At 35.6% G+C, this 23,315-nt stretch overlaps 1 protein-coding gene across 1 annotated transcript in view; it reads right to left on the bottom strand.

Annotated features, from left to right (window-relative positions):
- Positions 1-466: 466 nt before the first annotated feature.
- The window catches only part of ZCWPW2 (zinc finger CW-type and PWWP domain containing 2), a 91,809-nt gene continuing 68,960 nt past the window's right edge, over positions 467-23,315 (bottom strand). The window contains exons 5-8 of the mRNA XM_039242718.1: positions 11,779-11,837; positions 10,631-10,698; positions 4,329-4,453; positions 467-1,081 (exon numbers count right to left, since the gene is read on the bottom strand). Of these exons, the coding sequence (XP_039098649.1) occupies positions 920-1,081; positions 4,329-4,453; positions 10,631-10,698; positions 11,779-11,837 (414 nt within the window). The 3' untranslated portion in view covers positions 467-919. The remainder of the gene's footprint in view (positions 1,082-4,328; positions 4,454-10,630; positions 10,699-11,778; positions 11,838-23,315) is intronic.

Raw genomic sequence — 23,315 nt, forward strand, 5'->3', positions numbered from 1 at the left:
TTCCTTGACCCCATACTCCCAGGAGAGAGATAGGCATGGAGAGGGAGCAAGAGCGGGCACTAGAGATGGATGTGCATTATAACACAAGGTAGAAAGATACCCATTGAAACTGTTCCTGGGAATCCCTACGGAGTGGAGTTTCGGGGAAGGTGTTAAGGGAGTGGTATTTTATGATGTACTTTTTTCTTTTCTATATTGCTTAGAAACTTTTTTATTGGGAATATGCTTAACCGAATCTTTTATTTTTCACCACATTTTCCATCCTCACCTCATATTGATACTGATTCAATAGGGAAGCATCCAGGACTATGATCTTCCACAGCCTCCCACCTCCCACTAAATTCTGTTAATCAGTTTGGGGAATCTCAGTTGAAATGATTATTTCCAACATAAGGCAACTGACACCTTTGAGAAAAGCTCCAATTCTATTACACAAATAATAATTGTTTATTATTTCCTTTTATTTTGTAGTAGCTTAATTTCACTACCAATATACATACCTAAGTCTCTACTAAGCTTGAATTATCTGGAAGAACTATAATAGCCTTGACAGCAACCTAAAGAGCCACGTTTGAATAAAGGGCCTAAATAATCTTTGTAAAGCATGTGTTTGTGCAGTAAGTTTCATAAACCATTTTAAAATTAAGGCAAACAAGAAAAAACATCTACAAATACAAATATCAGAGTATCTTCAATGCTAAATTTTTTTTTAAGCCTAAATTTTAACACTAATTAAATACCACCTGATTGGATCTCAAAACAAGGGTTATTCTCTAAGTATAAAATAGAAAGTTAATACAAATAGTAGCTTTGGTATAGCATATACCCATTTTAGGGAACATTTTCAAGTTTTTGACTTTGGGAAAATATAAACATGTAAATGGTTTTATAATTAACTTTTGAAAATATCTATAATACCTTAAAATTCCAACATTAGAGCATCTATTTCTTTAAACTTGTTAGTTATACTTTCAATACATTCTCCAGCTTTTAATTTTATCCCGTCAATTACAAGATAGTCCTCTTCATAGTGGTTTTCAAATGGGCTGCCTGCAGGAACTTCAGAGCTGCATTTAGATAACTGTAAAAATAACCAGACAATTCATCAGAACGTATCAAATTTACTGGAACACCAGGCTTAATTATTTGAACCAAATGTAAAGTAGTCAGTAACTCCACAAGTCACAGCAGTTACCCAAAGTGTTCTGTTATGCTGGTGGTCGAATAACGATCCCCATGTAGAGTATAATGTACAGTAAATGTGTTCATATAAGAATAACTTATTATTCAGGTCTTATTTCTTTCCCCCAACATTATACAATTTTAGTTTTAATATTATGCTTTGGAAAAACATGATCAGTTTCATTCTATGACTTTTCTACATTTGTTTATTTTTATAATCATTCTCATAGGGAATATAACTTAAAACAGTTTGAGTCATACCTTCCATGCCTATCTTCTCACAAGCCTCTGCCTGACTTACAAATAGCGATAGCTTGATCTAGCTTGGTGGGAAGGGACATGAGTAAAAACTATGCAAATATACATAACGACATACAAGATTTATAACTTCAAGTTCATTAAAGGTAGATTAACTTCCATGAAATTAAGAAAAAAAATACATGTAATTTATACAAGTATTTTCATCTAACATATCAAAGAATACCTTTTAATACAAATAATTATTCTGCAAACTCTGTCTTATTTGTATATGGGTTAACTAATTTGTGAATTATTCTGGCAGATTTTATAAAAATCAGATATTAATTTCTTCTTCTTGTTTGTAGAGTTGGGGCATGAAAGCCAATGTTAATATTAGCTAAAGAAGAGCATAATTAGGAAGGTGACCGTGCTGAGGAAAATAATCTCATAAAACATTTCAATGACAAATAGAAAAGAATTTTGATTATCCATGTGTGTATGCTTTCTTTTTATGCTGTTACTCTCACTCATTGGTATAAATGCCTGAGAGTAATCAATCTAAAACCTCATACATGAAATGAAGGATGAAAACACCATCAAATTTACAACTTTGAAAATAGCTTAATCAAATCTGCTCAGTGAATAAACATGCTTAGAACCTTAAAGTTATCAGGTGGCACTTTTGGTGTGTTAGCTTGTAAAAGGCCACTTTCTCCTAGAAACAAAACACAGCTCTAGTTTTAAGTGTTGTTAACTTTGGAAGCCGTATTAATTTTCCCTATTAACTTAAAAAAAAGAAAGAAAGAAAGAAAAAGAAAAGAAAAAGAAAGAAACCCCTGAGGTGATCATTTCTTTTCTTTTAAACTGGAAATTGTCCCAGCTTTGATAGTTGGTTTCATTGCTATTCTCCTCATTTAAAAGTGAACAAGGCCCTAAATATACTGAACCCGGTGTGAATGCCAGACTTACAAAGCTCAGTGTGTAGAATGGCTTATGAACCAGTCTGCAGGAGGCACTCACCTGCCTGCCAGCAAGTTAAAATGGTTAATTTTTACAATTCTTAAGTGGCTTTTGAAAGCATAAAATATTACAAGAATCTAAAACAATAAGCAAGCTCCTGCCTGGTGATATATTAAAACTATGTATTTTACCTTAAGAATAAAAATCCAAAGTAATTTTCTGTTCTATCAAGTTACCAGTTATAATGGTAAAATAGAAGCCAATTCTATGGCTGTAAAAGCTCCAGGACATCTCTATAAAAATCAACCTGGCTGTATTTTTGAGAAGACAAACTGCAAACACTGAAAACACATTGCACAAAACTATATGGTGCTCAAACAAAGCACACGCTCGCTAGAAAAGACTAATTTGTGTATTAATTCTATGTCTATAACATATATGCCACTAATCTACAGATCTTGTTTGACAAAAGGTAAGCTCTATCGAGAGAAAATAAGGTTTTCCAAAAAGGAACTCTAACTGGAAAAATGGCATTCACAACTGGTACAAATTGATATTGCGGTGCTAATTAAAAAACCTATGTTTTTCAGTGTGGTAAGAGTTTTTAGGATTAATTTTATTTTCTTTTAGCATATTGCTCTCTTTCACTGTAAATCTTGTATATTTTGATTTCCAGCTCAGTAAGGAGCTGTTTACGAATCATCATTATTCTTGCTGGAGTTCTGAATGAAATCATGCAATTGGGCAGTCTGCCAAAGTGTGTAAACAACCTTGTCCGTGTACAAATCCACCTTTTCCAGTGTCTGAAAAGAGACAGACTTGGGGTTGGGCAGTTGCTCAACAGGAGAATGTGGGAAAAGAAAGGAAGTAAGGAAGTCTCAGCATTTTGTCTCTCCAGGGACTGCCATTGCCAATTCTCACCTGTAATAACAGCTAACCTTAGGTGTCAGTTACTACGCAAAGTCCTCTTCCTAGCTTGCCTTATTTAACCCACAAAAAAAATCCTCTTGAGCAAGTGATAAGCAACTGTGTCAAATGACAAGTCCTCCCTGGCAGGACAAGGATTGGGACATTGGTATTCTATTCCAGAATAAGTGCTCCCAACCACTCTGCTCTCTTGACTCCAACCACAGTATATATCTAAATGAATGAGTGAGAGAATGAATGAAACCTTAAGGAAGTCATGTGACTTCTTGCTGCCATTTTTCTTCTTATTTGGAGAACAGATGTACTGCCTCGCACAGGTGTCTGCCTTATGACTTATTTTTCTCACACCTACCACACTGCTGCTCTGTATTAATGACTTGGGCTTGTACCCAAATTTTATTTGCACAAACATGGAGCTGATGTGCTGGGCAGTTGGATTATTTATGTTATCACATATAAGAACTGAATAAAGTAAGCATACATGGCCTTCCACAGTCCAACAATGCTACCCAAAAGGAAAAAAAAAAAAAAAAAAGACAAATCTAGTTATGAATGGTGAAACGTATTCCAATGAAAAATTCTACCTCCAGTGTGTTAATAATGAGGTTTGTCCTTACAGAAGGTATCTCTGTGCGTGAACCAGGCAGGACAGATTTCCTAGCCAGCTGCTCTTATCCTGGTCCCCTCTCTCAACTGTCAAGATTGACACCGGTGGAGTTCTCTCTACAGTGGCACCCCATCAACTACTGTGAGCTCCTTCCATTCTTTCTTCATCCCAACCTCAAAGGTCCAAAATACAAAGGGCTCCTCCACTCACAGATTTTGTTCAAAAACTGATAGTTGTATTCTGACTTTTCAATAGGCTACTAGTTTATTATTCACTTCAAGATAATCAAGGGCTCAAATTTGAAAAGGGAAAAATGTTTTCCGTGTAATTAAAAAGTACATCCAGAAACAATTTCTGCCATTTACAGAACCTGAAGTTGCTGTTTAGGCCTGATAAAGACAACCAGTGCTACCTTTCCTCCTGTGTTTCCTTTTTCTCGGTGCTTCTCTTCGGGCCCATCAGGTGCTCCCATGGCCTCTAGTGCCTGCTGCAGCATTTGCTCCAGCTCTTTCAGTAAAACTTCTGTCTCAGAGACAACTAAAACACACCATTAATATAGTAGGGGAAAAAATGCTACATTTTAATTACTTCAATCTAATCCATAATCTTAACCAACTCAAAAGAGAAAATCTAAATGTTATAAGATAAAAAATAAATATTCTGTTAGAGTTCTCACATATGACCTCTGCTTAATGTAAAAAATTAAGGATTTCCAAGTAAATATTTTACAATTATTCCTTTAAAAATGTAGGTGATATATTTGCTACGTATAGATCATAAAAAGCTCACTAGAAGGGTCTTGTGTTTTGTTTTGTTTTGTTTTGAAATCAGGGCCAAACTAAATTGTTTTTTTTATAAACTAGAGGTCAGCAAACTTATCCTGTGAAGGGACAGAGATAAGTTGCAGGCTTTGTGGGCTCTGTCACAATGACTCCATTCTGCTGCTATAGTGCAAACCACACATGTGTACCTAAATAAATGACTGTGACTATGTTCCAATAAAACTTTATTTACAAAAACAAGTGGCCTGAGGGCCACAGTTTGCCATGCCTACAATAAATTATTAAAATTACTGTTTAAAAGTAGAGACCATGTAATTAAGTAATTAGGCTAAACACAGGCTAGTCTATTCCTAATCCAAATACCAACACATCTTGATTGCTTAATATATGTTATAGGTAGTGTTTAAATACCACACTTAAAAATTTGTGTGTGTGTGTGTGTGTGTCTGTGTGTGTGTACTACTGTGACATGAATTCACTGAATTCGCTGAGATAAAATAATATCCCCACAAAAGAAATGAGCTCCTATTAAATAACTCTATAGCCTCAACCACTGATTAATAACATGCAGTTGAATCCCTGACTTAAATGACCATTTTTGATTCAGATAATCTTGCTGAAGTAAAAATCAAGGAAAGGAAGCCATGTGTGGCCTGCTGTCCTGTACAACAGACAGGTGGAGCAACTGAGAAGTCATTCCAAAGGCAACGCGATTCAAAGAGAAAGGCCATGAATACACACCCCATCATTTTCCACTCTGGTGACAAAAACTGGACATACTGCCCCATATTATCCACTATTCTTTGGCAGAATACCAAAGAAACCATACTATGTAGAACATCTAAAAGTTCATGGAACACGAACGCAGACCCATGCAGGCATATGCTTTTGAGTTGACCTAGGAGCAATGGGCATTCTCAGCACAAATTAGGTTTTAATCTAACTGTTGAACATGTTTAAAATTCTTCTAACTAATTATGTTTAGGGGGGTTGCATATGATACATGCATTCCTTTGTGTGTGTATGAACGCGTGCACGCGTGCACGTAGGTATCCTTGGAAACTAAGCATGCTGAAAGGTAAAAAACAAAGATTATTAATGTGAAAAGACTTATGCACTGTTTCTTCCAGTTCAAAAGAATCTATGTTTTATTAGAATCTTCTTTGTTGGTAATTTCCTCTTATCTATTACTCATGAGAAAGAAATTTTAAAATTCTGCTAGAACATTATTAAATAATAGTGTCAAATAAAGTCATGGGAGGTTATGAAATAGAAAATTTCCCCTTTCTTGGTTGTCACTATAGTATTAAAAAACAATTTTTAGTTAATATTTTTTACACCACAGTTTTGTCTACAAAAAATTGTTTTCTGTCAGTACTCATCACTTGCCCCAAGTGCTTTTTTATTCAATCAACAAATATCAATTATGTGCCTACTAAGGGCAAGGGACTCAAGAGTAGGCATAGTCTGACGAGCCATCCTGGCCATCATCTCTTCCTAGCCAATCTTAGGTTTCCTCTTTGGAAGACTTCTTTCAAAACAGTTTGAAAGCAGCTTTTTGATCAGTCATTTGCATACCTTCAGTGCCTATGTTTAAAAAAAAAAAACAAAAACCATAACTGACATGTTAGTTGTGTCTACATAGATATGTGTTCTGTGGTAATTGCTAAAGCATAAGAACACAGACTTTGAATTATTACGTTCTAAAACAACATTATTCAAACTGAGATGGGCGTAAGAATCACCTGGAGAATTTACTTAAAAAAATGAATCCAACTGATGTTTACTGAACCAGAATTTTCTAGAGGAATGTACATTTTTATTGAAGCAATCTTGTTAAAGGGATTAACCTCTCTTTATGATAGATTTCTTACTAGTAACCTGTTATTGAACAATTACTTGCGGTTATCTTCAGACTGATTCTCCAGTCCCATTCACAGATGTTGTGTGTTCCTACTTTACATTCTGAGTCTATGGAAATTGATACTGACATTTAATGTACTGTTGAGAAGATGAATTTGGAGCTATGCTGTAAAGGAAAAATGGCACACAAACATCTTCCTATTTCTAAGGCTAGGCTAAAATACAATCAATTTATGATAATGAATGTCATTGCCAAATGGCATTGTAGGCTCTCTGGTTTCAAGTGATCTGGAATAACTTGTACACTGCCTTTAGATCAAAGGGTAGAGAAAGTAATGGATGACTTCATAAATCAACCAGGGTTCATAACACCAACTTGACTGATGTCAAATTCTGTTTCCAGAGCAATGGGAGGTTTGCTTTTCTAAATAGGTATTCCTATACTGTAAACTGATAGAGTTCAAAAATAATTCTCAAGAAATAGCAGTTACCATAATGTACAAAGTAGGTCATCAAAACTGGCCAATGATATCCTCCAAAGATAGAGACAGAATGAATGCCTTTGCTGATTGCATGACCAATCATCTTCTATCAATACTGATTATCCTGTAGTTTCCCTGACTTGCTTCAATTTGTTGTTTAGAGTAAAGTGGTAGCATTACAGTTATTTCATCACTCGGAAAAAGTTTTTTTTTTAAAAAAGGTAAGAAAAATATATCTCTTATACTGACATCCACACCTGGCTTATAAAAATGAATTTTTATAAAATAATCTGTGTAGTTTTTCCATTCCTGATACGAAATAACTTACTGTTTGTCTCAATAAATCAGTTGCTATTTTAAAAGCCTTCAACGTATATTTATGGGGTTTTCTCCAATCTCTATTTTTCTACTAAATGTTTAAAGAAGCTCTTTATTTCCTTATATAAAGAGGCTACTGGTTAGGTTACCCCAAAGCTGGTGGGTACTGAAAAATACCATCTGAAATAAATTTGCAGGGTCATTTCAATATTGAAATTTTGAAGGCATGCCTACAGAGGAGGTTGAGGAGGAGGAAAAAGTACTTGGTTTTGTCCTGTTATTAAGTAACTACAAACACTCCTCTTGGGTGCTTATAATTTAAACGTAGAGATGAGTAAACCACAAGTTGGAATGTAATGAAGAAGAGAGCACCATTCCTGGAGACACAAACAGAAATAGGAGGCAAGGGGCTTCCTAGGAAAGGGGCATGTGGGCCAACCCCATCTTTTACCCTACAGGCTAAAGCTAACTCCAAACCAAGAGTACATGGGCAATGTTTGTCCTGAGCAGCAAGAAATCAAGGACAGAAATCCCTGTCCCCCTTCTACCTCCCAGGCCCAGCCCCAGCCCCTAAGGCCTTCGTGCTCCCCTGGGGCTCACCCCATGATCCAGACCTTTCCTAGATTAACCATCCTTTTCCATGTTAATCTGTCTTAGGTGGCTCATGTACACATCCTTTGCTAATTTGATAATGAATGTCACAGATTTTTAGTTGGTCCTGGGTAATATGCCAATCTTTTTTTTATGTAAACTTTTGTAGACTGTTTACTACCCAAAAGCAAAGGAGGTATTTACTAATATAAACCAATGATACAACAAAACAAAGATCAAAAGAAGTCGAAACCCAACTCATTAGGGGGGAAATGAAGGGCAATAATGAGATTTTAACAGTGCTTAGATCAACTACCAGTGCTGTACCCAACCCCTCTATATTTTGCTTTAAGTTTCCTGGTACTCAGAGCAACCAAGGAAACAGCTGCACACTTTGATTAATTTTAAGAAGATACATGACTAGGGCGCCTGGATGGCCCAGTCAGTTAAGCATCTGATTTCAGCTCAGGTCATGATCTCATGGTTCGTGTGTTCGAGCTCTGCATCGGGCTCTGCACAGATAGCTCAAAGCCTGGAGCCTGCTTTGGATTCTGTGTCTCCCTCTCTCTCTATCCCTCCCCTATTCATGCTCTCTCTCTCTCTTAAAATAAATAAACAATTTAAAAAAAGAAGACACATGACTGAGAAAAACCATATAACCTCTTAAGTGCTTCAGTTTCCCCATAGATAAAATGGGGGATATAATAATATCTACCTGTTTACCTTATATAGCTCTTATGAGGGCTAAATAAATTCATATATATGCAGTGCTTAGAACGGTGAAGACAGTAATTGTTACAGGTGTTGGCATTTTATTATTTCATCATCATAGATGAATTTTCTTGTCCCCAAACACTGAAAAAAAATGAGTTATAGGGACAATACAAATATAATACATAATATTCCTGGTACTAATTTCCCCCAAAACATAAATATGCTCCACAAATAGTTATTTCTTAGATTAAATCTAATAGTCATGGGCATAGTTTAAAATACTTAATGATTTCTATTAATTTTCTATTAATTTTTCTACTAATTTCCAGAAATCCTCTCCTTGTTTGGATAAGAGGGCTTCTACTGCACGTCTTTATTACAGATGAAATAACTGATACTTGACCAAGTAAAGTAGCTACTTAATCAGCTCTCCTCCTGATCTCTAACTAAAGGACAGAGAAAAGAAATGGGTAGAGCTTAAAACCTAGAAAAGAACAGCAAATCTGGGTAGCAGGCTGCTGGGAGACTTCAGCATTTGGGAGTATAAGGAAAGTGTCTCCAAAAAAATGAGGTAGACATTCAAGAAGAAGATGGTAGAATTTTCACTTGATCAAGGACTGATCCTACCTCAGGCTAAGAAGAAAAGGAATGGTATAAGAGACTTAGATCAAGGGATCCATGGAAATATGGGTAGGGATTAAAAACTGAGGAGGGTTAATCTACCCAAGAAGAAACACTCAAGAAGTAGTCAGCTCTTGCAAAGAGCATAGTAAATTAATGTTTCTGTTTTTTAGTTGTTCAAAATGAGATGAAGGAGTAAGACACAGATCAGGTTTATGGTCTGAACAATTAACTATTGAGACTTGAAAAGCCATACAGAATATGAAACTCCTAAAAGGATGTCAGTGGATAAGTAATGGAAATATATTCACTCATTTACATAGAAGAGTGATTTCTAGTCAATGGAGTCCTGGCTGCGATGGGTTTCTTCTGAGGTGGCCCATGTGAGTCGGAGGGGAAAGGAGCCCAGCACTGGGGCCCTCAGCGGCAGTGCCAAGGTCTCCTACTGGGAACTCAGTCCAGGGATAAGCAGATGTTTGCCTTTCCACAGCAATATTTGAACTATTCATGGGAGGCAAAGGGACACCTTAGCCAAGAAAAGGCACCTGAGTTAGCAGGAAAGCAGCAGCAGAATAAATTTAAGAAGAGATAGAAACAACAGAATTTTGTGGTGGTTTAGGATGGGGACAAAAGGATTTAAAAAACATAACAACTCTGTCCTTCTTCTGACTGCTTTCCTTTAATAAGGCTAAAAATGAATAACTTATTTAGCGAGTTGAAAGGCAGTGCCATAGGACCTGGGGGTGGCCATAAAGGAGAAGGGATATGGCGCGGATAACTTCTTGGGGTTTAATGGGCTTTGAAACCTCTTTCCATGGCTGCCAAAGTTCCATCTTGCCAACAAGCATTTGCCTACTTTTCAAGACTAACAAAAGTGGAGGAAGAGTAAAGTGGTTTTGGGAACTAAAACTTTCTCCCTGTGTTCTACATTCACCCTACTGCGTTCTAATACTAATGGCAATTAATTCAGCTGGAAGCCCCAAGCTGCTGCTTTTCTTCTTTTTCTCCCTTTGGCACCCGGAGGACTCCAATACTTTTGGAATGGAGAGGTTTGGATTTTAATGTATTGATGTAGGTATTTCCTCCCACAACTGGTGGTGCTTTATTTTTAAAAGCAATTAAATACATGACAGAGCCAAATCTAATTCAAGAGAATAGAAACCTAAAGACAACTGAAAATACCTAGTATGAAAATCAATACCAAAAATGACTCACTAATATTTCTCTTATATGTATATATATACTATACATACAACAATTTTTCTTCTTCAAAGAACTATGACTACATTTGGTAGAATTAAATAGAGGTAGAAGAACCAGAAGCTGGATAGGCCTTCACATACCCATGTTTTCCTTTGATATGGCATCATCTGAACAAATATTTTCAAAAGAGCATTTTAAAAAAGCTTTCCTAGAAAAAGAATTTGACAGATTTAGTTGCAAAAGATCAATTGCATATTTTTAAAAGGTCATTTATGTATATTCATTGATAAGTGTAAATTATGAATATATTTATTTATCTTGAGGTGATTTTCCTTGGTTGTTTTATACAGTATGGTAGCATGATACACTGAAAAACCAAAGAGGAATAATATTGATCTGTGCCCTCACTAGGTGAAGAGCACTAATGATCTACCAAGTACCTTACATAGGCTTTTTTATGTAATCCTCCCCACTCACCCCAAACCTACTAAGTAATTGCTACTCTCATTTTATAAAGAAACTGAGGCTCTGTGAAATTGAGAAATTTGACAATGTAGGTAATGGTTGAACACGACAGAGCTAAATTCTCAGACTGCAAAATCCATGCTTTTTCCACTATACTGTGTCACTGATTTAGAGTCAGAAAACATTTCTTCAAATGTGTTTTCTCTAACCATAAGATCTTGAGAAAGCCACTTAATTTTTATGTCATAAATTTTTCATCTTTTAAATGGAGATGATTATGATATACCTCCTACCTATTCGATGGGGTTACTGTGAAATGTAACTTAGATAAGGCAGTAAGTCTTTTTAAAAATTTAATTATTCATCCTCTGAAAAAGGACAAAAAATAAGAAAAGGACTATCACATCAGAGCCACTCTTTGTCTTTGAGGAGGACTCCTTTTACTACAGCACTATCATTCATCAACAAACATAAGTAAATGAACTGTATGGTTGGTTCAGTGATAAACACGAAAACTTGTCATCAGTGGCTTATCAGTTCATCATAAAGGCCTGTTTCTGGTTTGCACTATTTTAAACTAAACACCTGCTTCTCATCTGGTTGCTCACATGATATTAATCTTACACAGTTCTGGTTCAACATATTATATAAACATAAAACTTTCTTCATACTTCTAAGAATACTACTTTAATTCTTTTAGAAAATTTTAATGCTTCCCTAGAGTAACAGAATCAAGAATCAGGGGGAAATGTCATAATAATTAAATCCATTATATATATTTCAATTTCATCATAATGCTTATCAATTAAAAAAAAAAACATACCTTTCTCTTCTTATAAATTTGGGTTTCTTCTTTTCAGTAGTGTCTCCAGAAGTTTGCATCTATAGCAACAAAAAGATGAATTAGCTCAAATGAGACTAGATGAGTTCAGTAAGATAATGAGTCCTATATGGTCCAAGTAATTTAGTCCAGAAGAAACGCTCTGACACATAGGTATCAACTACACCTGTAACTCTAAGTCAACCACTTCATAGTCACTACAATTACACCAACCTACAATTACAATTACTACACTACAAATACACTTCCAGGAATGAGTATGAATGCCCATCTCCCATATCTACTTCTCTTCCTCACTTCACAGACACATAATAATACTAAGTAAAACAATCTTTAAGTTTTCATACATATATGACCTTTAAAGAAAGAAAAATAGGGGCGCCAGGGTGGCTCAGTCGGGTAAGCATCCGACTTCGGCTCAGGTCATGATCTCAGGGTTCGTGGGTTCGAGCCCTGCGTTGGGCTCTGTGCTGACAGCAGAGCCTGGAGTCTGTTTCAGATTCTGTGTCTCCCTTTCTCTCTGACCCTCCCCTGCTCACACTGTCTCTACCTCTCTTTCAAAAATAAATAAAACATTAAAAAAAATAAAGAAAAATAACTATTTAGATGCCAGAAACATATGGAATGCAAAACTATATAGATAAGAACTGACATGGTGTAGGCCTAGTAAACCTGTACCCTAGAATAGGGCCAAAAGGGCTTGGGATTTTAATGTCTAAGCAAAGATGAGATGAAGGATGTGGAGAAATTGGAATCTCCATACATTGTTGGCGGGAACGTGAAATGGTGGAGCTGCCCTGGAATACAAGTTGATAGTTCTTCAAGATGCTAAACGTAGAATTACTATGTGATTCAGCAATTCCACTCCTGGGTATGTACCCAAAAGAAATGAAAATATTATGTCCATACAAGAAATTGTATATAAATATTCACAGCAGCATTATTCATAATAGTCAAAAAGTAGAAACAACCCATCAAAGGATATATAATATGTAATCTATCCATACAATGGAATGTTATTTAACCTTTAAAAACAATGACTAATTATACTGACAAATACTAAACGTGGGTGAATCTTGAAACCATTAAACTTAGCGAAAAGTGAAAAAAAGTCAGACACAAAGACCACATGTTGTGGGATTCCATTTATCCAAAATGTCCAAAGGGAGGTAAATCCATGGGGAAAGAGATAAATCAGTAGTTTCCAGAGACTAGGAAAAGGTGGGAAATAGGCAGTGGGTATGAGCTTTCCTTTTAGAGTGATGAAAAAATTTTCTAAAATTATAAAGTGGCCTTGGTTGCAGAACTATGATTATACTAAAAACCACTGAACTGTATACTTTAAAAGAGGGAACAAATTACATCTCAATAAAGGTATAGTTTTTTTTAAACATTTGGTGACAAGAAAAAATGGAAAGCAAAGAGATAGACTATATCAATAACAACAAAAGGAATCAAATGTAGCAATATTACTGTTAGAAGATAGCATAATCAGAGATTTAAAAAGTTATCACCTAATGCAAAAAGAAAGAATCCACCCAGAAAGTACAACAGTCCTGACCTGTATATACCTAAAATCTTAGCCTTAAAATATATAAAGCAAAACAGAAAAGAAGTACAAGTAGAAACCGACAGATAGTTAAAATGGGATATTTTAATTTACTTCTCATAAAAAGCTTATAAAGCAAAAACAATTAGCAAAGAAACAGAAGGGTTCAACAATACAAATAATAAGTTTAATCTAATAAACACATATCAAAACTGAAACTGAATAATTAACGAATACATATTGTTTTCAAGCCTGAAACATTTACAAATTTGACTACCTCCCAGGTCACAAAGGCAGCCTCAAGAATACTGGAGTAACCACTATTTCAGAGACCATATTCACTGACTAAAATGCATTAAAATGAGAAATCAAAACCCAAAAGACAGCTGAATAAAATTTGTAATCAATTCATAGATGTAGAAGAATTTATACTGTCCCATAAACTTTTCTGTGGTAAGAGTTATGATCTATGTCATTTAGATCAGAGCTCTTGTGTCATATTTTAGTTTCTGGTATATGTGACTTAGCTTCTCACTGGGTAATACATTTGTCTCCATGCCATGCCTTGCATTCCATAGGTGCACATGAAGTGTTCGTGGAATAAATGAATGAATAAGTGTTCAGAGAGAGCTACAATAGACACAAATATCACAAGGAAAATACAGTGTTAGTGTTCTTGACCATTCTGTACTGTCATGTTTGTCAATTTAGGCTTTTAATGAATTCATACAATTCACCCTCATCTCCTAAGACAGAACCTCAATGCCACTTTCACCTCTAAGTTGGTTAGCTTCTTTTGTCTTTTCACTTTTACCTGCTGAAGTGAGCAGTGTCTCAGCCTATTTTGTCTAAATCTTTCATAGTTACACTGTTCTTAATTTTACTGATCTTGAATTAAGCATTCACACTTCAAGGGTGGGAACATTTTTTTTTAACATACTAAATGTTTAGCAGCTAGAAGAGTGCCATTCATATTGTTCTGTTCAAAAGCATTAACTATAATGAGATGGAGGTTGAATTTAATAACTCTCAAGGCTTTATTAAACAGCTTAAATACCTTAATAATCATTCAAGGGAAGTTTGTATGAAACACCCAGGGAATTCATATTATTATGATCCTAAAAAATAAGTGGGTTTTGTTTTGTGATCTTCAACCTCAAGTTAATATTCAAATATTTTTTCCAGCATTGTTTTATATACATATGAAAATAAATAAGGTAAAAAAGAATATGCAACTAGATTGCCTAAATCATTGATCTACATCTCTAAAGACAATGTAGAGCTATTATTTCTATTTCATTATTAAGGATCAGCTAAAATTATGTGCATATTTGAGTTTAAAGTGAAAGGGTTGTTACAAGGAGATATAAGATTAAGGTAACAAAGTACAAACTACTTCATAGGTATTAATATAAAGAAATACTGTTAAATAGCTACCATAAATCAGGAAGATTTCTGTTAGAGATAATAAATTCCTTCCTACTTTGTTAAATATTCCACAGCAGCCAAAATGAACTAGTCAGTATTGCCAAATGCCCTGTGCTTTCCTGCTCCAAGCCTGTGATAAAATATGATGTGATGGAGAAGAACACTAAATTTGGAATGACAGGATCACAGTTTGAATTTAATCCCTGGCACTTATTACTTGTATCACTTTTGGTAACCCAATGACCACTGGAATATCTAGCAAGAACCTGGTATGAGGTCAACACCTAATAAATATTTTCCAACTAAATGATCATTCTGCATTTCAGGATATTCTTTTACAATTACTGCTAAAAAAAATAATAACTACCTCAGAGCATTTGAGGGTCAGATAAAATTAAATAACATTCCAGAAAGTATCTAACCATACTCAACAATTAGTCAATGTTCAGTCATTATGTAACATGTTAGACTAGTCCACTGGGCTAGTGTCAGAATTCTATCCTTTTTCCTTAGAGCATATGACAGATGGAACTTAGCACTTTGGTATGGTTGGATTTATGGACCATTAGTTTCCCAAGGTTGCCATAATAAACTACCACGAACTTGGTAAAGCATCAGAAATTGATTTTGTTACAGGTCTGTAAGATATAAGTCTGTCTCTTATGAACAGGCTCTTTATGGTTTTTCAAAAGATGTTTATTTATTTTGGGGGGGCATGAGCAGGGGAAGGGCAGAGAGAGAGAAAAAGACAGAGAGAGAGAGAGAGAGAGAGAGAGAGAGAATCCCAAGCATGCTCCACACTGTCAGCACAGAGCCTGATGTGACACTTAATCCCACGAATCAGGAAATCATGACCTGAACTGAAATCAACAGTCAGATGCCTAATTGATTGAGCCACCCAGGTGGCCCTGGACAAACCCTTAAAGACAATTGTCATTGGGTTAGGCTCCACCTAATCCAGGATGATTTCATATAAGAATCCTTACCTTAACTACATCTGCAAAGATCCTTATTCCAAATAAGTTCACATTCTGAGGTTCCTGGTGGAAATATCTTTTGGGACTACTATTCAACCCACAAGTAGATACTATAATCATTATCTATTCCATCCCTTCCACTTCTCTTCCTATGTTACACTGCTGATTCTCCTATGTTGTTGAGCACCATGCTATTCAGAGTCAGGACCACTATGTGCAGAATCACCAACACCTGAGAGTTTGTTAGACATACAAATGGGGCCCAGAAATCCATATTTAAATAAGCCCTCCAGGTGACTTGTATGGATACTGGAGTTTTTCAGGCATTAGTCTAGCCTACACCCAGCCATACAAATACAATGCTGTATATTGTCATTGGTTATATGGAAATCAAAGCAAGTATTAATTCTTTTCTTATAAGATGTAAAAAAGCCAAGAGCCATATATAAAGAGAGCAAATTCCATTTACTGTGAAAAAAAAATACGTGTGTGTGTGTGTATGTGTGTGTGTGTGTATACATATATATAATGATCATTAGGATTGCTGGCTAGAATGGCAAGTGATAGAATTGTCTTTAATTGCCAAGGTCAGATAATCCATAGAAATTGCATTTACATCAGACTTAAATAATCTTCATAAAGTGACTTGACATTGTCCATTTCCTTACATCACTATTCATCTAAATGAAAATTATTTTATTTTTAAAAAGAACAAGTTTGTTAGCTGTGTTAAATCCAGGGGCATGACATTTTGATTCATCATTTTTTGCTCATAGAAGTCATAGATATGTTCTGTAACCTTCCATTGAGAGTAATTATCAGTCAGTGATCACTAAAGAGCTGTCTACTTTGACAGAATTTCCAAACATGGATCTGTGTCTTGAATAATGTACACAAACTCCTTGTCAAAAGTTATTATATAGGAGGAAATGCCAATATTCTCATTTCCCTTTGGAAAATCTATTGGGAAAATATGCTTGGAATAAGGATGACAACCAGTTTTATGCAGCATTGTAAATGATGGTTATTACTTAATCTGAGTATCTGGAGAGTACAAATAATAAAGTTAAGTCTTCGGACCTAGATAATGATTGTTATTCACTCTTCTTTGAAAGGGGGGAAAGTTAAATAATCATTTTCTAGCTCTATGTTAAACATGATTTTAACAGAGAATACAAATTTAGTGCTTCTTACATAAATTTCAGTCAATTACCATATGCTCCAGTCTGGTCACTCTCAGTAGAGTTCAGTATTCCTGCGAGATTTGGACAATATCAGAGATCAGTCCTTGGCAATATGACTTATAAATATCTTGCTGTCCCTTGCACTATCTTTAGCCATGTGTAAGTTCTCACTGAAGCACTGTGGATTTCTCTGCTTTGAGGGGCTTAGCAGAGAAAACACTGGAGTGTGTATTCAAGCAGTGGGCTGAGACACAGGAGAATATTTTCCCTAAAAATAGAAGCTGACCAGTAGACCACCTTATATAGAAGGCATAAAAGACTTTCTATTAACACCTCCCAATTGTGGCATATGATACATGTAACAGCATACTTCAAGAAACTCTATGATTAGCTACTTCACTGATCATTTTTAAAGTCTTGGACTTAATTATTTTTAATAGTCTGACTATCTATAGCAGGGATATAACATATAAAATTCAGTATCGTTTTAAAAGAATAAGAAAGATTTCAATTATACATAAAAAGAGACTAATAATACTAAAAGCTAATAAAAACAGGGTGTCTAGCGAGTAAAGACCCCCATGAAAGGCAGAAATGATGTCACAGTTGTTTATCTGATTAAATGGTACCAGTAAATTAGTACCTCTATTTGGAGATTTTAAAAATCCAAGTCAATTGCAAACAATTCCTATTTGCACACAGTTTTCCCTAAGACAACAGGAATGTTAAGAGAACATAGAACTTCTAAGGAAGACTTAGATTAGACTTAGATTGACATATTGGCCTACCTTAAAGATATTATAGATTCAGTTCTAGACCACCAAAACAAAGTGAATATTGCAATAAAGTGAGTCAAATGAACTTTTTGGTTTCCCAGTTCATATAACAACTATGGTTACACTATACAGTAGTCTGTTAAGCATACAAGAACATTATGCTTATGAAAACAATGTACATACCTTAATTAAAATATACTTTAAGGGCACCTGGGTGGCTCAGTCTGTTAAGCACCCAACTTGATTTCCGGCTCAGGTAATGATCTGACAGTTCATGAGATCAAGTCCCACATAGGAGTCTGCGCTGACAGTGCAGAGACTTCTTGGGATTTTCTCTCTCCTTCTCTCCCTCTGCCCCTCTCCCATTTGCGTGTGCATATGTGTGCTCCCCTCTCAAAATAAATAAATAAACATTAAAAAATACTTTATTGCTAAAAAATGCTAACCATTATCTGAGTTTTCAGTGAGAACTAATCTTTTTCCTGGTGGAGGGTTTTCCCTCAATGTTGATGGCTGCAGACTGATCAGGGTAGTGATTGTTGAAAGTTGAGATGGCTGTGGCAATTTCTTAAAATAAGGCAACAATGAGGTTTGCCACATCAATTGACTCTTCCTTTCACAAACAATTTCTCTGTAGTATGTAATGCTGTTTGACAGCATTTTACCTATAACAGAACTTTCAAAATTGGAGTCAATCCTCTCAACCCCTGCCACTGCCTTATCAGCTACATTTATCTACTATTCCAAATCCTTTGTTCTCATTTCAACAATCTTCACAGCATCTACGACAGGAGTAGATTCCATCTCAAGAAATCACTTTCTCTCCACATCTATAACAAGCAACTCCTCACTCGTTCAAGCTTTATCATGAGGTTGCAGCAATTCAGTCCCTTCTTCAGACTCCACTTCTAATTCGGTTCTTTTGCTATTTCTACTGTATCTGCAGTGACTTCCCTCACGGAGGTCTTGAATTAACTCAGTGTCACCCATGAGAATTGTAATCAACTTCTTCCAAACTCCTGTTAATGTTGATATTTTGACCTCTTCCCATGAATCACAAATGTTCTTAATGACATCTAGAATGGTAAATATTTCCCAGAAGGTTTTCAATTTCCTTTGCCCAGATCCATCAGAGGAATCACCCTCTGTGGCAATAATAGCCTTTTGAAATGTATATCTTAAATAATAAGACTTGGAAGTTGAAATCACTCCTTGACCCATGGGCTACAGAATGGATGTTGAATTAGCAGGCATGAGATCAACATTACTGTCATTGTACATCTCCATTATAGCTCTCAGGTGACTATGTGCATTGTCAATGAGCAGTAATATTTTAAAAGGAATTATTTTTTCTGAGCATTAGGTCTCAACAGTGGGCTTCAAATATTCAGTAAAACATGTTGTAAATAGATGTGCTGTCATCCAAGCTTTGCTGTTCCATTTATAGAGCTCAGACAGAACAGATAATTTAGCATAATTCTTAAGGCTCTAGAATTTTTAGACTGCTAAGTGAACACTGGCTTCAACTGAAAGTCACCAGGTACAATAGCCTCTAAGAAGAGAGTCTTTGAAGCTTTGAAGTCAGGCATTGACTTCTTTCCAGCTATGAAACTCCTAGATGGCATCTTCCTCCACTATAAGGACATTTCATCTACAGTGAAAATCAGTTGCCTAATGGAGACACCTTCATAAATTATGTTAGCTAGATCTTCTAGATAACTTGCTATGGCTTCTACATCAGTACTTACTGCTTTACCTTGCAATTTTATGTTATAAAGGCATCTTCTTTCCTTCAACCTTATGAACCAATCTCTGCTAGTTACAAATTTTTCCTTTATATCTTCCTCACCTCTCCCAGCCTTCGTAGATTTGAAGATAGGGCCTTCCTCTGGATTAGGCTTTGGCTTAAGGGAATATTATGACAGATTTGATCTTCTATCCAGACCACTAAACTTTCCACATATTTGCAATAAGCCTGCTTTATTTTCTTATCATTCATGTGTTCACTGGGGTAGCATTTTTAATTTCCTTCAAAAACGCTTCCTTTGCATTCACAACTTGGCTGTTTAGTGTAAGAGGCCAAACCTTTGGCCTGTCTCAGCTTTTGACATGCCTTTCTCATTAAGCTGAATCAGTTGTAGCTTTTGATTTAAGGTGAGAAACATGTAATTATACCTTTCATTTAAACACCTAGAGGCCACTACAGGATTATTAACTGGCCTAACTTCAATATGATAGGTATCAGGGAATAGGGAGGCCCAAGGACAGGAGGGAGACAGGGTAATGGATGGTCAGTGGAGCAGTCAGAACACGTTTGTCAATTAAGTTTACTGTCTTACATAGGCATGATTTGTGATACCCCAAAATAATTACAATAGTAACATCAAAGATCACTGAACACAGATCAATGTAACAAATATAATAATAATGAAAAAGTTTAAATATTGCGAGGATTACCTAAACGTGACACAGAGATAGGTAGGGAACAAATGCTGTTGGCAAACTGGCGCCAAAAGACTTACATTATGCAAGGTTGCCATAAATCTTCAATTTGTTAAAAAACACAACATCTGTGATATGCAACAGAAAAAAGTGCAATAAAATGCGGTATGCTTGTATTTCAATTAAATGCTAAAAAAGTTGATGCACAAGAGCATTCAATGGTACCATATTACACTTTTTTTTCTGGATAAAAGAATGAACATTGAGAGCTTCATTATCTGTTTCTTTGCTCCATCAACTTGAGTAGTAAAGATAACCAGCCTGATTCTTTGACCCATGGACATTGTCAAATCTTCTGAGTCTTTATCCTCAGCATTGTAAAAAAGAAGATGATCTCTCTTCTTGTGTAGACTCTACACAAAACCATAATTTAAAAAAATATTCTTTAAGAAATTTTATCTAGATCCAAGGCTTTAAATCAACTCTCTGAGGATTCCAGAGTTTGAAATGGAAGACACTCTTGCACTTACGTCATGGGAGGACATGGAAGATATATCTCCCTTTAATCTGTACGACTATGTTCCCTACTATGGAGGAGACATATAGATTTAAGATGTGTACCTAATATATGCATTTCATGATACAGCAAATTATTTTTGGATCAAAGTGAAGGTATTAAATACATAAGCGAAAAGAAAGATAAATATCATTTCAAAGTCATTATAATTTTAAGGGATTAAAAGGCAATAATTTATAGGTCTTCAAGAAAGGCAATAGGGTAATGTTGTCTAATATAAATGAAAAGTTGGAAGGCTTATTGGAAGAAGCCAAATGTTTATGAATTTGAAATTATAGATGAATTCTAATAAGTTTTAAGTAAATTTTACTCATTTTCACTGACATTGTATTTTTTCCAATGATAACTCTTTGCCTTTGCAAACAGAAAAACAGTAGTTATTACTATTAGGCATAGAAAGATCATTCAATATCTAGTGCAATAGCCACAGTCCGTAAAATAAATACAAACTCATTATTCAAATTCCTATTGCACATTAAATCAATAGCCACTCTCTATTTATTAATCACATTGTTTTTGGTTTTAATGGAATGGGATAAGAAAGGTGATGGTGGATGAGAAATATTCCAAGCTTTAGAAGAAAAACAGATTCATCTTGTATATAGCTTGATGTTGGAGAGGTGATTCTCTTTGAATCAGAGAGAAAGGATAATACTTGTAATGAATATAATCAGCAAAATAAGTGGAAGAAAGCTGCATAACATAACCTTTAGTTCCAAATAACAAAGGACAACACCTAGAAACTTCTTCGTGTGATAACTGGGACTTAACATGAAGAGAGTTTTGTTTCTTAACAAAAGAGCAATCACATTTTGTAGAATTATCTCTATGGCCTTCTGGCTCAACATTAAAATATAGAATAGAAAACAGAGAGAGTTATAGTTGAAAAGTTTCGAATTTCTGGAATGTGTGACACCAGCTTTTAAGTACTTAAGAACTCGAAGTCCAAGTGAATTAATATCTGGAGTGAATTTTTAAATAGGCATTATGTATAGAGAAGCAAAAACTTCTGTTCAACACTTCTATTATTTTAGTGTCAACATTCAAAAATGATACTTTTTGTTTGTTTTCAGTAATTAGGACAAAAACAATTCATAAAAGAGAAAAATACTGATAAACATAAATTTCTGTTTACCAAGTACCATATCTGCATAACCAACCTTGAATTTTCTCAGGTAATCACTGCACTGGAGAAATCACTGGTTTAAGATGGCATCACCAATACTCTTCTCCACCTTCTACAGAACCCCTCAGAACTACCACCCCAGCAACAACAGGCAGCCCAACAGCCCTGTGATGGTAAAAATGCATTGAATAGCCACCTGCTAACCAACACCTCTTCCATGGCAAGCAAGACCTGTGAACTTGGAGAATAGCAAGCATGACCTTCACACTAAGACACTGTTGCTTCATCTCCAGGGAAGATAAGGCATTTTCCCTCTATCCCTCAACTCCCACTGACCATTTTATGGGAATGACCAGGAGACAAATTTGCTAACGTCAGATCCATGGACTGAAAGTCAAAGCAAAAAAAGGGTTAAGCAAATATGTAAGTCCCAAAGTAAACTTTTAAAAAAAAATTTAAAGAGCAAATACAGTCATTCCACATCAGAAAACAGGTACTTTGACAGGTACATGTTTGTTTGCTCTCATAACTGGTATGTAAAAACCTCTTGGGGGGAGTGTCTGGGGGGCTCAGTTCTTTGAGGGTCCAACTCTTGATTCTGGCTCAGGTCATGATCCCAGGCTGTGGGATTGAGCCCCACATCAAGATGGGCGTGGAGCCCACTTAAGATCCTCATTCTCTCCCTCTCTCTCTTTCTCTCTCTCCTTCTGCCCCTCTCCCCAGCGGGTGCACTCTCTCTGGCTCTCAAATTAAAACAAAACAAAAGACAAAACAACTGTATATCCAAGACCAATCCATTTTGTCTAATTTTAGTATTTTACTGCTAATAGTTATCCTATAGAACTCCCATAGATTGTAATTCAAGATAAAAGAGGATAATCTTGCAACCTAATTAAGCATGTTTAGTTATTTACTAAAGAGTATCTTGTTAAAAACCAGGGGCACCTGGCCGGCTCCGTCCAGAGCATGAAACTCTTGATTTAGGGGTTGTAAGTTTGAGCCCCATGTTGGGAGTTGAGATTACTTAAACATAAAATCTAAAAAAAAAAACAAAAAAACAATCACTTCCCTGGAAGTCTATTTCACAACACTGCTTTATAGTGGTATGGGATAATTGAAATTAGTAAGAAAAGATGATTTACATGGATGATTTTCTACATTAATATATATTTATATGTATTTGAAAAATGTAATGCACAACAAAACAGTGCAATTACATTTTAAATTTTAAATCAGGAAATGTTTGGGGTAATAAAAATATATTACTCTTTTTTTTAATATGTATTGATTTTGGCTGGAGTGCAAGCAGGGGAGGGGCAAAGAGAGGGGGACAGAGGATAGAAGCGGACTCTGCACTGACAACAGCGAGCCGGATGTGGGGCTTGAGCTCACAAATCATGAGATCATGACCTCAGCTGGAAGTCAGATCCTCCACAGACTGAGCCACCCAGGCGCCCCTA

This window comes from Hyaena hyaena, unplaced genomic scaffold (genome assembly GCF_003009895.1).
Source record: "Hyaena hyaena isolate Hyena2069 unplaced genomic scaffold, ASM300989v1 scaffold_216, whole genome shotgun sequence".
NCBI lineage: Eukaryota > Metazoa > Chordata > Mammalia > Carnivora > Hyaenidae > Hyaena > Hyaena hyaena.